Consider the following 16,661-nt stretch of genomic DNA (forward strand, 5'->3'; position numbering starts at 1 on the left):
AAAGGTAATTAAAAATATTTGGAAATTGACTTTAATCGCTTTGCTGTTTTTGCTATGCCTTTGGAGTCATGGACAGTTTCCAAATTCTGCACTGAGAGGAATACCAGACAAAAAGGAAAAGGCCTGAACAATTGACTGATGGATATATAGGCAGGACATTAAATGTGGAAATGTTTGTTAGGGTCTGTTTGTTTCAAGGCCACTACAAGTGGAGCACAAACACACACATACAAAAGCAGACGTTCCATTTGTTTTTATAAAGGGGAAACCAAAACAAAGACCTCTTCCGGCTTGGAGAGAGTATCCAGTTTTTCCGCCATATGTGTGTATGGACAGAGGGAGAGTCCCAGAGGTGTTACAGAGCACTAGCTGAGGTGTAATGTCAATCCCAGATTCCCACGATGGCTTTCTCCAGGGAATTTAGAATGAAATGGTACATCTTGCAATATTCCTACTCTAGATATCATCGATAATACCTTAGGGATGTCTAAAACTAAAATGTGAACAGAACAGGCTGGTCCACCACCTCATTTGAACCCAAGCACACTATGAATGAACTCAAGTGCACTAGTCTGATGAAATGTTATGTTGCTATGATGCATGTTAAGTGCGTCTAACAGCTGCAAATTCACTAACTTTCCCAAGCACTTTCACTCTTTTCCTCGAGTTCTTGGAATGCTGTACACTTACACTACCGCTTTGGCTGACTGCTCACAAGTGTACAGTTACAGCAAAGCTACAAACGTTCCACTTTTGTTATGATAAATTACACAAATTCAGTCTCACTATAGTTGAGTTTTATCTTGAATGCCATTTGTAGTTTCCAAGCAATGCAAAACCAGTACAAGTTAATGTTTTACATATTCATTCATTAAAAAGAAAACTAGAGACAAGGTTGCCGTTTAAGCATGATAAAACAAGTAACCGCCTTCACATGCAAAACAAAAAGCTAATTACATGGCACACATTATGTTCGGTACATTAAGACCTAAATATACAGTCAAATGTGCCACTTAAATTGATGTAAAATTATAATATACAAAACTCACCATCAAACACATAAAAGGAATTTTAAAAACACAAAACTGCTTTCATCAACAAGTGGATATAACTGTGTCTTCCGCCTAACACTCAAGCTAATGTAGCCTAAACCGCACCATTTTGATAATGATCTGAAAGAACTGTAAATAAGAAACAATTAGCATGTAATGGGGGTTTATCTTATGGGGGGGATCTCATCTCTCCTAAATGTCCTTCTTTTCTCCATGCACTGAATGCTTAAACGTTGGGTTAACATTAGCATAATGATAAGAGCCAGATTGCTCTTGGCTTAGATGCTAGCTTTTTGTAACGGCTCCACATAAAATGAGAAAGTCTTCAGGAGGCCTTCCAGCAGAGGGATTGCCAAAGTGAAGCTCACTTTAATTAAAACAATCTGGCCTTGTAAGAGAACAACAGAATGTTGTTTCAATGCAGTTATATGGAGAACAAATTTGGCTTTAACTGTTATTAGCATCTGTAAGTAGTTGGTGATTAGAATTATTTCGTAGGTCAGGTTATTGTCTTTGGAGGCTGTTGTCTTAAAGGGATATTTCAGCCAAAACCGAACCAATTCTGTCACCATTTACTCACACTCATGACATTGCAAACCTGTATATTTCGAAATTTGTCTCTGTTTTGTTTCTGTCCATCAATGAAAAAAATAGGGCTTGATTTTGTTTTGGGCCCATTTCACTTTCATACAGACAAAAAAAACTTTGAAACATTCTTCAAAATAGATTTTTTGAAAGGCATTTCAGAAGCGAAACACTAAAGAATCATTCACTCGATGCAAGGAACATGCATAAAGTAAATAGAGTTAGTTTGATTTTACATTGATTTTTAAGAGTAAAAACAACATTAACACCCTTTGTGGTATCTCAAAAACAGACAACCGCTGCCTCTAACCAAGATGCAAACTCCATTCTCAGTGTGGCTCTAATTAAGCTAATTGAGTTAGTCTGAAAATCAGGCTTGAATGTGTTACCACTAAAATGCTAAGCTTGCTAGATAGTCACCACTGAGGCAAAGTACGTCTTAACATTTAACCCATCACTTCTGAGGTTTGGTAATCAGACCAGAATTAAAGCTGTAAAAATAAATTGGTGTGCCACATGTCATCTACTTAAGTTGTGGCAAGAAAATACTGGGTGAAAGACGCTGATAGCACAAAAACTAATGGCACGTATGGTTTGAGGCCATTAAATGGCAAATGCCTTCATTTCCAACATCTTCTGCTTAAAACATTCTCCCAGCCATTTCACACTTCATTATCATCCAGCTGTTGAACTTATGTCACTTGAACGCTGGTATAAAAGCTTGAGCTTGCCAAGAAACCACAATGGTTGCTAATGAAGATTAATACTTATATTCAGCAAGGATGAATTGAATTTATCAAAAGTAACAGTAACGCCTTTTATATATAAAACATGCATTTAAGATAAATGCTGTTCTTTCGAACTTTCTTTTCATCAAAACATCAAAAAATTGACAATAATAAGAAATATGTCTTGATTAACAAATCAGCATATTAGAATGATTTCTGAAGGATCATGTGACACTGAAGACTGGAGTAATGATGCAGAAAATTCAGCTTTGTCATCACAGAAATATACATATTAAATACTGTATATCAAAATCCTTTAAGATACTTTAAATGTATTAATATTTCACAATATTACTCTTTTTGCTGAATTTTATTCAAATAAATGCAGCCTTGGTAAAAAAGATTGTACAACAAAAACAACAAAATAAATCAAGCTAACTGCAACTCAATGTGTGCGCCAAGAACAATTCATTACCATCAGTCACTTCTGTAAGTAACTTTATTTGTGATTATCCCACTTTATCCGTGCCAAACAGATGTATATTAACTGATTGCAGTTTGTGGCCTTAGAAACACTTCTGAAAATCAACGCAAAAAAAGTCGAACAATTATCCGGCTATTCAGAGGCATGTTGTTGTTAGCAAAAAACGGTTACAGTGATAGCATGCCACGTCCTCCCAGAAGATGTGGAATGGATCCAAAACAAAGCATACACTGTTGCAACTCTTGCATCTCAGTGATCTCAATGAACTAACATTCTCAAAATCAAAGAAAAGCCAAAGTCAAATTCAAGGCCCAGATGGTTCGTTTTTGGGTCTTTTGCTCTTTGTGCGACGCCAGCGAGCTTTAACTGGGATGCCAGCCTGTCTCTGGTTCGTTAAGCAGCTAAGCGGTTGCGATGGAAGCAGCTAATAATGAGACGGATAAAAGTGGGCCGAAGAAGCTCTGTCTGCGGCCCTCGTCTGCTCGGTAGACCTGATCTGCACGTGCTCTATTCTGCTGTCTGGGAGCTGTGGCCCAAAGATGATGAGCAAAGCAGTGACCGCTGGGTCAGCTGGCACTGAGGGACGACAGCTCACTCACACAGCTGCCGCGCCAAGAGCCCTGAGGAGAACTGCATAGTAATGGAGGAAGACAACAGAAAGCGGTCACTAAATCTTATATTAATACAAAAATGAAACCGGCATGATATAATGCAAAAAAATGAAGCACACTCAGACTGTTGATGTAAATGAAAACAACTAACTGATTCATTCATAGTCAAACTGTTAGAAAATTTGCAAAATGCATTCAAGATGCGACAACCATCTACAGTTCCAACAGTAAAACATCACGGCCTTGTAAAAAAGTGCACTCGTGCAAAGTCTGCTGAAGTGTTGTGCTGGTCTGGAATAACCGTTAAATCTGCGCACATGCCCTCGACTGTTGATCTGATAAACACCCCACCCCGTTTTACACAGACAGATTTTAAATGTCACCACAAAAACATTTCCTCTCAAAGGATATGGTTCAAATTAACATAATATACAATGTGCTGAGATGTCAGCCAGATATAGAGCAACTCTGCATTACCTGCTATTAGGCCTGGGCGATATGGCAAAAAAATTATCTTTCAAAAAATGATATTCCAAGTGCACCACACCTGAAGTGATCGACATTGTATAAATGTAAAATAAACAACTTTGTTAAATTTTGTAAAATATCTTTGCAGAAAATGTGCATGAAACTTATCTTAAACATATCCTATACATACCTATATTTCTTAGGCAAAAATTATTAGCAATAAATATCACCAGTAAGAGGCTATTATTAAAAGCAAATGCTTTGTAAAAACAAAAAAATAAACAGCACCTTTTAGCCTGTCACCATCATGCAGACATGAAATATTAAACATACAGTAGTAGGTCTAGTTGTTTACAGGTTTTTGTATTCCACTGTGCTATTTTTCCCTATTGTTTTTATGTTTGGCTGTTGCACTCATGTCTCGCGTCTTTTGCACCGTCTCACCCATGAAACGGCATTCTAAAAACGTGGTGTTCAAGTTAAAATAAGTTCAAGTCACATCTAATAACTTTTTTTCCCCATTCCACTGCTCGTGTCTCGTTTTTTCAACGCATCAATGCATCATATGATCGGATCATTTTCTTGTCTTAACTGTTATCATTGGTGAATTGTCAACATGTCTAATTATAATGTTTGCTAACATTTTTATTAAAAACGTGATTTCTCGATTAAACCATAATAAAATCATGAAAAATCACCCTACCAGCCCAACCTGCTATGCTAATTAATGTACTAGCTATGAAACCAGAAAGTTATCTGGACGTACTACATTCACCATGTTATCATTGTCATGTGACCTACATCGTCAGTTGAGTCGCTTCACTGCCATTCACAAATCCCCTAGTAGGATTGTAAAGTATCCATCGGATACGCAGTTCAGAATCTTGGCGAAAGTGGTAGGTCATCCAGGTACTTTTCGTCTACTGTTTTATGAATACTGTAAATTCAGACATACTACTCTTGTTTTTAACAATGTTTTTCACCTATTTAATAGGGATGTATGTGACTTCAGGATGCAGGCATTAAGCAGATTCTAAGCAGGGATTTGATGTCCCCACATTAACAATGGACAAAAGTTCTCACTTTAAAGAACAAACTACACCTCTTTTAGGAGAAAACAGTCTGTAAAATGCATCTAAGAAAGCACAAGCCTTGTCATTCAACGGCACGCCGCATTTTGTATGTGACACGACAACATTTAAAAGCACCCATGACATTTACATAAACACAGAGTGTGGTTTTACCTCTTAAATCTCTCAATACCAAATTGTAACCCCAGCCCCCAAAGAGCTATAATTCACACATTCACACAGACCAAAAAACATCCCATAGCGAGTTGCAACTGTTGGCCGTCGACACCTCCAAGGGAGCTTTCTCAGCATGGAGTCCCATCTTCACACTTGAAAAGAGTAAAAGGGGCCATCATCAGGTCCAAACAATTAGCATCAATCGCTCACCTTTGCATGCTATGCCTCACGTCCTTTGTTTGTAATCCTGCAGGCAATAAACAGGCCATCTAAATGCCGGATGATTGGACATTCATTGTCGTTGCCAGCCCAGCAGGGGCCTGGTAAACCAGAACAGAACAGATCAAGATGATAATGATCTACCCAAAATGTACATCAGGAACAATGGAGATCTCCAGGCGGCAACCCCAGGCAATTGTGGAGCCCAATGGCTAAATGTCTGCAAAGTTGACTGGGGCATTTGTTCTACCGTGATCGAACACATGTCTGTTTTTCCACCAGAGCACATGTACACCACTGCACACAAGAGCCTATTATACGAGCCTGCCAGGTCCCATGAGGTCATAAAAAGCAGAAAACTGGTCAATGGTAAAGACAACCTAACCCACAGTCCCAATCAGCTAAGGTTGCACCCATTAACCTGCAAAATAGAGGACTATAATTTTACAACAGGCCAATCTGATTGACACCACCATCAGAGCCAAATGTCATGAAGCCAAAAGAGCTAAACAAGGCTTTATCATGAAGCAAACGAGCCCAAAACATGAATAAATAAATAGAGATTTAAGTCACATGGAAAAGTTTTGCTACTGAAAACAGCAAACCTTTCAACCAATGCACAAAGGCCTCTATTGTACCGACTCCATGGAAAACACTAGTCGTCGTAGGGAGAACCTGGGTGAAGAATAGCTTGGCAGCCAATGTACACACACCCATATCCAGCTGGATGCAAGACTATGGACAACAGACAGCCTAATCCAAGGAGGAAGAGTAGAAATGATAAACAGCAGACGAAACCCTGGTTTAGCTAAAGTGGGTCCTCTGTATTTAGCAAAGGCAAACTGAGCTCAAGGTCTGAGGTAAATATTGATCTATCAATGACCTTCTTAGAGAGGGTAAACTTTGTGAGAATGATGACCACAGCTGAGGATGACCTATGTACTGTACTCTATATCACGCCAAACCATCTTGCAATTCCAATATGCCGTTCTATATATACAAGACCAGGGACAGATTCATGAGACATTCTAAAGAACAAGATTCTTCTTTAACACACAAAAAAGAGTATATTCCCCAAAATAATACTTAAAGGATTAATTCACTTCAAAATGAAAATTAGCCCATGATTTACTCACCTTCAAACCATCCTATGTGTATATGACTTTCTTCTTTCAGACGAATACAATCGGAATTATATAAAAAAATATTCTGGCTCTTCCAAGTTTTATAATGGCAGTGGATGGCGACCAACAGATTGAAGCTCAAAAACGTGCATCCATGCATCGTAAACAAACTCCAAACATGTGGGTTAAATAAAGGCCTTCTGAAGCAAAATGATGAGTTTGTGTAAGAAAAATATTCATATTTAACATGTTACAAAGTAAAATTCTAGCTTCCGGCCAAACGGTCATACGCAGTCTACTTGCCCCTAATGCGCAACTTATGAAATTTATGACATCAGAAGTAGCATAGTGCGTCATGGCGTAGCGTAAATATCAGAAATAAGTTACTCGCATAAGTTACGCTAAACACTTAAGTGGAATCCGAATGTTCGTTTGGCCGGAAGCTAATTATTTTCCTTTATAAAGTTTTAAATATTAAAATTTTTCTTACAGAAACTCATTGTTTTTCTCCAGAAGGCCTTTATTAACCCACCCGGAGCCGTTTGGAGTTTGTTTACGATGGATGGATGCACAAGCTTTAATCTGTTGGTTTCAATCCACCACCATTATAAAACTAGGAAGAGCCGGGATATTTTTTAATATAACTCTGATTGTATTCGTTTTAAAGAATAACGTCATATAGACCTTGGATGGCTTGAGGGTGAGTGAATCATGGGCTAGTTTTCATTTGAAAGTGAACTAATCCTTTAAGAATGTTCTTATCTTTCTCCTTAAGTTTGTTCTTAAGACTAAATTTCCGAAGAATTCAAATTCTTGAAAGAAATGCTCTAAAAATAATCGTAAATAACTTTAGGTTCGGATAACCTTCAACAAGTCTTAAATCCTCAAAGGCAAGATGTTTAATTAATTTATTGGGTTGTTTCAAATATTAAGAATGTCAGCATAACAATAGCTACATATAAAACACATTACTACTACAAAATTAAAAAGAAACAAGATTGTGAGGTGATTGCTACTTAAAGGTTAATAGATGGACAAATATATTGTTAAAACAGTGTAAAGTTTCGAATTTGTTGTATTAGACAAGGCAACCTCACAAATAAGATGGTATACAATCAGGACTTTAGAATGTTTTTCAAGAATTGCACTTAGGGATATTCTTAATTTCTCAAGAACTTTTTTTCCTCACTATCAGAGAAAACCCTGTGGTTTTGATAGCCAACGCAACTTGGTAAACCTCAACTTTGTGAATCTTCGGGTAATAAAATACACTGAGGCAGGTGAGAAAGTTTTTTATGTTTTTACAGTAATATTCCTGCCATTGTGGCTGTAAATTTGTTGCCTTTGGCTGCTAATGCAGACAGTCCAGCTCCTTGGATTCAACCACAAGCTTCAAATGCTCGCCAACAATCATCAAACACCAAAAACATCTTTTTGAACATCATAAACACAAAAGGAATTTATGCATAGTCACACATTATTCTCTGAAAACAACACTCATCATCCAGAGCCACGCAAATCCCAGCAGGAACAGAGAGGGTGGTATTCGGTTTCTATTGTTTCTGCAATATAAACATTTCAAATAAAGCTATTTAGTTTTCTGACATTCAACCCTACATCCAGACCCTGATCTTTGCCCTTTCACAGTACAGAGGATCATCTTCTTATCCAAAGGTAAAGAATACAGAGACTGAGGAATGTGGTGCACATCACCATTTGTGGTGGTAGAAGAGTTTTAACTTCACTGACATAGAAACTGTTGGATCTCTGATGAGAACATATACAAGGAGACACTTGTTGCAATAATCAACTAGAAGACATTTCAATTCAGCTCAAATCTAGTGAACAAGTGGGACTTTTAACATCGAGTCACAATTCTTCAGGACAAATTAGGTTTATATACCAGACCATCCGGAGGAGGCCCCAACATAGGACTTGTGCTGTTCTTCTCTCAACGTTCAAGAACCATAAATTTCTCTTCCATGTATATAGCTGTGAGCCCCCTGACACCAAGATCGAGAACCTTGTCCTCGGGCAGTTCTCTGTGGTGGTCTGCACACTAGCTAATTCTATTAGTGCGTGCCAAGGAGTGCTATTCTCCTCAGACCTATACATGCCCCTTTGAGGCCAGACTATCAGAGTCTGTGAACGAAGTGAGGAGTGAATGTTTTGTCAGAAAGGAAGATATAAAGAGCAAGAGAATGAGAGAGAACATGCAAGACAGAGAGTTTATTCCTGACACCAAATTCTTTTTTTTAGACAAAGCTGTAGACAAGCTTTTTTTGCCCCAATTTGACAATGATTTTACCAAAATACACGTTAATCAAACCACTACTTTTTGAAACACACAATAATATGGATGCACTTCAGGACTGTGTTTCCCAAAAACATTGTTAGTCTAAATAGATTGTAGAAACCATGCATTTGGCACCAATCTGTTTAAGCTAACAATGCTTTTGGGAAACGCAGCCAGGAAACAGGTTCTAAAGAGGTTTTCCATAAAGGACATGTTCTTATGTTCACAACTAGCTGGAAGACAAAAGGATGGAATTATGGGTCAAAGATGATCGTCTACATGTTTACCTACACTAACATTTAAAACAAATAATTAAATCAATAAATGCATAGCCATTCAATAGGCTGGCTAACTGTTGTAAATTCAACAAATAAATAAACCAAATACCTCAAATAGAATGCAATGAAATAATTCTTACTGCATAGATGATCTGAAGTCTTGTAGACTAATTGTCTTGTATTAGTGAATTTGGTGAAATTGTTACAAAAGATGCATTTGATAGCAGTGGTGCTTTAAATTGGATAAAATAATATGACTCACTTATTATTTTTAATTAAATCAAATTTTCTCAGGTAAAAATTTAAGCTAAAAATAAAAATAAAAATCTGGATCAGTTAGTCATTTTCAATAGCCCATAGACAGCTATTGGGCAGAATGGCCGACTAGTCAACCATCTATCACATACAGCACCGGAAAACTTAGAAATACACATTCTATCAAACGCCTGTGAAGAAAACTCTTGATATTGTGCATTCTTTCACCCCTTCACTCAGCCTCCACTTTGAGGCCCATCGATCCTCCTCCACAATGACATCTCGGGAGTGAAAAGTTCAGATGAAGTCATTGCTGAGAGAGCTGCCTCTTGCCATGACTTCACAGTTCATAAGAATGAGGCCAATATACTGTGTATAGGAGTGGGTGGGTGGGGGGTGGGGGGGTGTACAGTCTAGAGTATTAGACTGGAATAGAGGGTGAGGAGCTTAAATACCATGCCGAATTACATCATCAGAGACCCACACGCTTATAGGTGCACACACACTCCTCTGACTCATTCAACCATGCGTCATGCTCTAAATCATCCGCTGCTTCTGAAATTCATCTATGCCAGACAGACACCCTATGGCAGACTAAAACAAAAGCTGGAGGGTCTGCTTTAGAGAAGGTGAGCAATGTTAGAGGAAAGGAAAGGGCTCCCTGAATACAACGCCCCCGAGAAACCAGAGCCAGCGTGAGCCCACTCTGACTAAAGCCCCTCTACAGCTGTGCACGGCCAGACACAGTCCAGCAGACAAACACAGATGGAGATGGCTGATTGTGGCGTGTTCTAGTCAGGGCATGAGTGAGTTGATTATTACTGCAATCATACCTCCGAGTCCGAACAGTGCTGCGCAGCTGTCTGCAGCTTGAAAAGAGAGCAATGCAGCCAAAGGGCAGGGAAACCCAACAGATCAGCAGTGTGATTGAATGGCATGCCTCATACTCTGTGATTTCCCCTTGGATTTATCACCTCATATGCCAAGATAATATCTATGGGTTGAAGGTAATCATATGGTCTTTCAATCACAGCTAGATTATATTTACGTTTACTGCTGCTCCATTCAACAAAATTATCCATTCAAAACTGTGCCGAAGGCAGACTGCCGGTATTTGGGGGGTACATATAAAAGCACCTTATACCTCATACTGACTTCTAGGTTAATATTACTAATCAGTAAGCACTTAAGGTATAGTTCTGATGAATCTATCAAAAAAAGATATTATGAAAAATGTGTGTGTACTTTCCATATATTAAAAGTTAATGGGGTCCAATGTTATTTTTTGGATGCCTTCAGGTTTTATCATATAGGCAAAAACAGTTAAAACATTCTTCGAAATATCTTATTTTGTGTTCTACTGAAGAAATAAAGTCATACATATTTTTGCCAACATGAGTAAATTACAGAATTTTAAAAACTATTCATTTAACATGAAAGATATCACCCAGAATCAGCAGTTAATCAGGATATTAGCTGAGAAATGAAGCATCACTTTAAATTTGTCTTTGAAACTCTAAAAGTGAGTTGTGAGACTTAAACAAAAAAAGTTTAAAACGAACACATAGCAAATGACTACAGATCAGAGATATTTAACTTTTGGCTTTTTCCCCCACTAGCAAAGGTCATCTTTGAATGGTTGAAGATTCTCATGCTAGATTATTCAGAAGACTTTAAGTGACCATAACACGTGCAATCAGAGATAATTATGGGGGGCAATCTTTGCATTCCTTTTGAGAAGAGCCGGTACCTTACTGTGACTTCATCATAATAACCACTAGTGACGTCCTATAAATGGAAAAACCACCAGCGATGCCACTGACAGGTACATGTGTTGTCATCCACTCACATGTAAACATGCACAAACACTTCAAGCGTGCACTACACAAACACTAAACCACACTTTTAGGACTGTCGCTCCCCAACTGTGGTGATGTGCTTTGATGTAGCCTAAATGGCAGTGCACAGACTGGGTTGGGATTGTAAACAACAGCTGAGGGATACCCCTGGTTTCATTGCCCCTTGGACTGGTCAGTGTTAACACTGAGCTCTAGGAGACTGTACATGATGTAAGAGAAACACACTGAATCAATGAATGAAGTAGGTTAAATTTAGGACAATGGTTTTCAACCTTTACAGACCCAGACCACCAACCCAAACTCTCAGCCAACCCAGGGACCAAATGAATTTATTCTTCTTCTTATGGACATTAGCTAACATTACTATAATAAATATATCAAAAAACATTGGTTAGAAAGTTATAAATCAATTAACTGTTAAAAATGTCCATCTATGACATACTATATCTTCTCTATGTATGGACCCATGGAGTAAGCTACATTCAGAGACCATTGGTTGAAAGCCTAGTCTTTTTCATCACATTGATAAAATAGACAGTATAGGCTACATTTCTTGGATTTGAATGACAATAATCCTTCATACTATGGTATTGTACTTCATACTGTGGTAAAACACTCTGTTCTGAGGACACAAAGGTGTCACTACATTATAATTTCTAATTCCCATTCTAATTCTTTAAGATAAAAGTGCATATGAGTCAAACATTACATACATACAGTAATATCAGGATGTACAGCAGCAATATCAGGGAGGACAAAACACCTATCAACAGTGATGTTTGGCATTTAAAGTTATTAAATAGCATTTAAATGGTAATACATTTCGTATGTTAAACAGCTCTATGGTGGGCAATGATCAGTGAACTTGGTCTAGTTGTAATTTTCTTTGAATGCACGCCAAACCTCTTCAAATTCAATATGTGAAATCAAAGAAGGAAACCTACCTTGACCCAGTCATATAAAAGTCCACCGAGTACCCGAAGTAACTACCGTTGGGTCCGTTATACACCGCTGGGTTCTCCACATCCAAGTTGAAGGCAACAGACAAAGGTAGAAGAATCAAGAGTGAAAGTCCCATTGGAGAGCATTTCGGGTTGTGTGAAGACGCTGAAATCTTTGAACGGTGCCTTTTGGAGCCCATTGTAATCGTTATGTCACAATCCACTTCTTTATTAAACTTCTTTCAGAACAAAAGGGGGCACTTGAACGGAATCCTCCTGAAGATGCTGCCTCACGCAAATCTCATGCCTCGGATGAAGTGTATCAGCTTGATCCTTATTTTTCCAAGCGCTCTATACGCGCCTCCGTCTATCTGTCCCCTTCTCTCCTTTCTGCGTCCTCCCTCAAGCTTAATTGAAGGGTTATTAGGAGGAGGAGGTTCAGTTCTTCCAGTCGTGACAAACTCCCATAGAGGTGGAGCTAAGCACAATTCACAAAGTGGGGAAATAGAGCGGTACAATATTGAGACTGATAACTTCATCAAATGAAGGGAAATACATTGCAAAAGCAGCGGGATAAAATGGCTATAGGCTACAGCAAAGAGACAAATAGTGAACTATACAAACGCATTACAATTTTTTTTTAATTAGGGTAGTTATGGTTAAAAAAAATAAAAAATTATATATATATATATATATATATATATATATATATATATATATATATATATATATATATATATATATATATATATATACTTGTGTAGCCTACTTTTTTTACAATATCATGTTCACTAAAATAAAATAAAAAATAAATCAAATAAAAATTATTTTACAAATAAAATAAAAAGAATACTAAACAAGAAACGGAGAAAAGTGAGACTTGTGACATGTTCAACAGTTCATCTGTCCACTTGAAGGACTATTTGCATAGTTGTCAAAGATAGCTAAATAAATGATTAACCCTTTAAGCAACGAAAGAGCTGTTTGCAAAGTCCGTTATCCTCCAAAAAACGATCTCCAAACTTGTTGCCTTCAACATGAACCTTCTCGGCATCGAGTTTATAGACGCTATATTCTGATAAAGCTTGTCAAGCCATCACAGAAGTATTGAAGCAATAGCCTACTAGAAATTCCGCATGTGAGTCTATGTTTTAATTTGGAGAAATTATGTTTATAGCAAGCGTGCCATGTACAAGCGCGTGTACACTGAGCAATCTCCATTTATAGATCTGACACCGTCAGGACACACGGAGCTGGGAAATTTCGCGAGCTGTAAAAAGCCACTCCAGACTGGAATTAGAATGTTGTTTTAGTTGATTCAGCCTCTGCCCAAGGGATTGAAATGGGGAGCCAAATTTGGCTGTATGGCTACAGGGAACTCGCCGTGAGAATATTTCTATTTGGGAAAGTAGGGTGTGAAGGGGGAGCTCACAGCTGTCGGACCGCAGCAACACTTTCAAAAAATTTCTTCCTCTTGCTCAAACTCAGTTGCTGCAATAAGATATTTCAAGAAATAATTGTCCATTTCTTTAAACGATGCCTGATTCGAGAACTCAAAGAACTTTCAAACAACCACTAAACGAATCTCAACAATTCGTTCACGCGAGCGATGCTCGAGTCAACTCACTGAATCAATGAATCTCTTTCAAACCTATCCGATTACGCACAGAACCTTGAGTTATCAACATACATACGAAACAGATGTGGTTTCAATAAATAATATTTTATTAAAAACTTGAAAAGTTTTTTTTTTTATGTTTAGATCATGTACGCTGATAGGGACCACGTAGTTGCGTCATGGCCTTGTTTTAAACAGTCTATGGTCATGGCCCAAACAACAACTGAATCTTCTTTTTTTCTATTAGTTGTAGTCTTTATTTGTTTAATATTTTTCCACTATATGTTGGATTATTGTCATGTTTATTATTTGTATGTGACTGACATTCAATAGAATAAAATAAAATAAACACTGAATCATTATATGAAACGGTTCTTTCTGAAGAACTCATTCGTGGAAATGATTCCCATCTCATCACCGATTTGAGTGGTTCTCAAACTACATTGCTCAATGCTGTAACAACCTTCACCACACAATGTAGTTATAGCAACCCATGTTGTTCAAACTTTGTTTGAAGGTTGGGTAAGTTGATCCAACGTTCTGTGTTTGCTTCGAGTAACAGTTAATTAGCTTTTAAAGTCCCCATGAAATCAAAATGTAAGTTTTTTTGGCTTTTAGTATGTTAGCCTTACTTTTATCTATAAGCTAGTGTGCTCCAAAACAATGACAAAATTTGCATAAAATATGAGCATTCAAAACTTAGTCTCTCACTTCTGTCAATATGGATCAACAATTTTGATGACATCATGCTGCACTTCAGCTTCTCATTAGATTTTCTGTCCAATCAAATGCTCTCTAGAATCTAAAGCGTCCCCTACATTATAAACAGATGCTGAACTTGCGGATAAAATCGGTCACTTGTTCAAACAATCACTATTTTCTACATGGTGAATGGCAGATAGTGCACTATTTAGGGGATAGGGAACGATTCAGACAGTGTAAATATGATTTCCATTGGGGCGAATGAAGTCTGGTTTCACCTTATCTGGTTTCGCCCCGTCCACACTACTGCAGTTTCGTTTAGAAACGGAGAATTAAAACGAATACGATCTCTGTCCACACCAGCGTTTTAACTGCGTATTAGAATTGATCTCCGTCCACATTAAAACGACTGAAAACGCGGATCACATGACCATTCACCAACACTGGGCATGCGAGTGCCGGTGTGGTGAATAATCCTGTCACTTTGGTGTGATGAGTCCGGGCTTAGGACCCCAGTAGTACGAATTGCTGTGAATACGGTAAGGCAGTATCAGTGCAGTATAAGCTCAGGTAAAGCTCATAGCACGATCATCGGTTAACGTTAGCTGTATGCTATGCTATTATCTAAGCTAACTAAAATATACACTAACAACGAGAAATGTTTAATTTCACAATCTATAGCTTCGGTTAAATACTAGTATATGAAATGTATAATTTAAAATACATTAAATACATTAATGACTCGTTATAACTTAGTACAAACGTCTTCTATAATAAAATGATTTTGTATGATTTGTAACCAGGCACTAAAGCTATTACCCATAAAACGTGCTTTGAACCAATCGGATTGCTTGGGTCCTAAGCCCGGACTCATCACACCAAAGTGACCGGATTATTCACTACATTCATTATTCATTATTCATTATAGAATTATAGAATTATTCTTCCCGGGTTAACCCAAAACCGACGCTCCATGTACGGTCGATACCGCCACTGCACACGGGGATTGTCACAGATCGCTCGAATAATAGCTTGCCTCCGGCGCATGTAGGCAGTTATAGCATTGTAAAATGCAGAATTTACTTGGACAACAGCTGCTAGCAAATATATACGCCATGACTGATGACACCCAATCATAGAGCTGAGCGTGAGCCTCTAATACGTCATCGTTTCTAAAGTCCTCCGTTTTGACCCGTCCAGACTAAACCGCCCTCCGGAGATTCAAAACGAAAAACGGGTCGGCAGCGTTTCTAAACCTCTCCGTTTTGGGTCTCCATTTTTGCCGTTTTAGTGTGGACGGGAGATGCAAACGTAGCAAAAGGTCTCCGTTTTTAAACGAAAACGCAGCAGTGTGGACGGGGCCTTAGTGTCACACAAACTGCCGCAGTGCTCACACAGTCTGCTCCAGTCCAGAGACATGATAGCACAGAGCGGATGTAACCCCTCTACCCGGGTCCTTCACACCCCGCTCCATGCGGGTCTCGAACCCAGGTCTCCGGCATGAGAGTCAGGCGCTCTAACATGGAGGCTAAAGACTGCAGTCTCTAGCGTCTGTCGCTAGAGCACCTATTTAGATCAGAGGAGTGAGGTTTACTCGCACAGCAACTACTAGCTGGCCTCCGTTACACTCACCCCCCTAAACCTCACTCTCATCCGGGTCACGGCACCAATGTAACCCCTCTCACCCGGGTTCTTCACACCCCGCTCCGTGCGGGTCTCGAACCCGGGTCTCCGGCATGAGAGTCAGGCGCTCTAACAAGGAGGCTAAAGACTGCAGCCTCTAGCGTCTGTCGCTAGAGCACCTATTGAGATCAGAGGAGTGAGGTTTACTCGCACAGCAACTACTAGCTGGCCTCCGTTACACGGATTATATGCGCGAGTCGGCGCAGACCAGAAAACGTATCAGACCCTTTGAATCTGCACAGGATGCTATATTTTAAAGTGATGGAGGACATTAGGAGGAGAAACGATTAGAGATTAGGAGGAAACTGCGGCATTACCGAGCTCAATGGCTCTGGTCGAGCTGTGATATAAACGAAGCGCTATTGGCTATTTTTAAAAAGGGGAGGAGCTGATCGATATGTCCCGCCCTGTCTTCCTGTTTTAGTGGAAATTACATCAACACATTGAATAATGCTGCGTGTTTCAAGGCACAAATGCTAAACGTGACCATTTTCGTGCTAACTTTACATTT

The 16,661-nt window shown here is 38.7% G+C and overlaps 1 protein-coding gene across 1 annotated transcript in view; it reads right to left on the bottom strand.

Annotated features, from left to right (window-relative positions):
• The window catches only part of itga5 (integrin, alpha 5 (fibronectin receptor, alpha polypeptide)), a 52,731-nt gene extending 40,170 nt beyond the window's left edge, over positions 1–12,561 (bottom strand). The window contains exon 1 of the mRNA XM_081386870.1: positions 12,151–12,561. Within this exon, the coding sequence (XP_081242996.1) occupies positions 12,151–12,347 (197 nt within the window). The 5' untranslated portion in view covers positions 12,348–12,561. The remainder of the gene's footprint in view (positions 1–12,150) is intronic.
• Between the last annotated feature and the right edge of the window lie 4,100 nt (positions 12,562–16,661).

This window comes from Scardinius erythrophthalmus (assembly GCF_964197995.2).
Source record: "Scardinius erythrophthalmus genome assembly, chromosome: 15".
Taxonomy (NCBI): Eukaryota; Metazoa; Chordata; class Actinopteri; order Cypriniformes; family Leuciscidae; genus Scardinius; species Scardinius erythrophthalmus.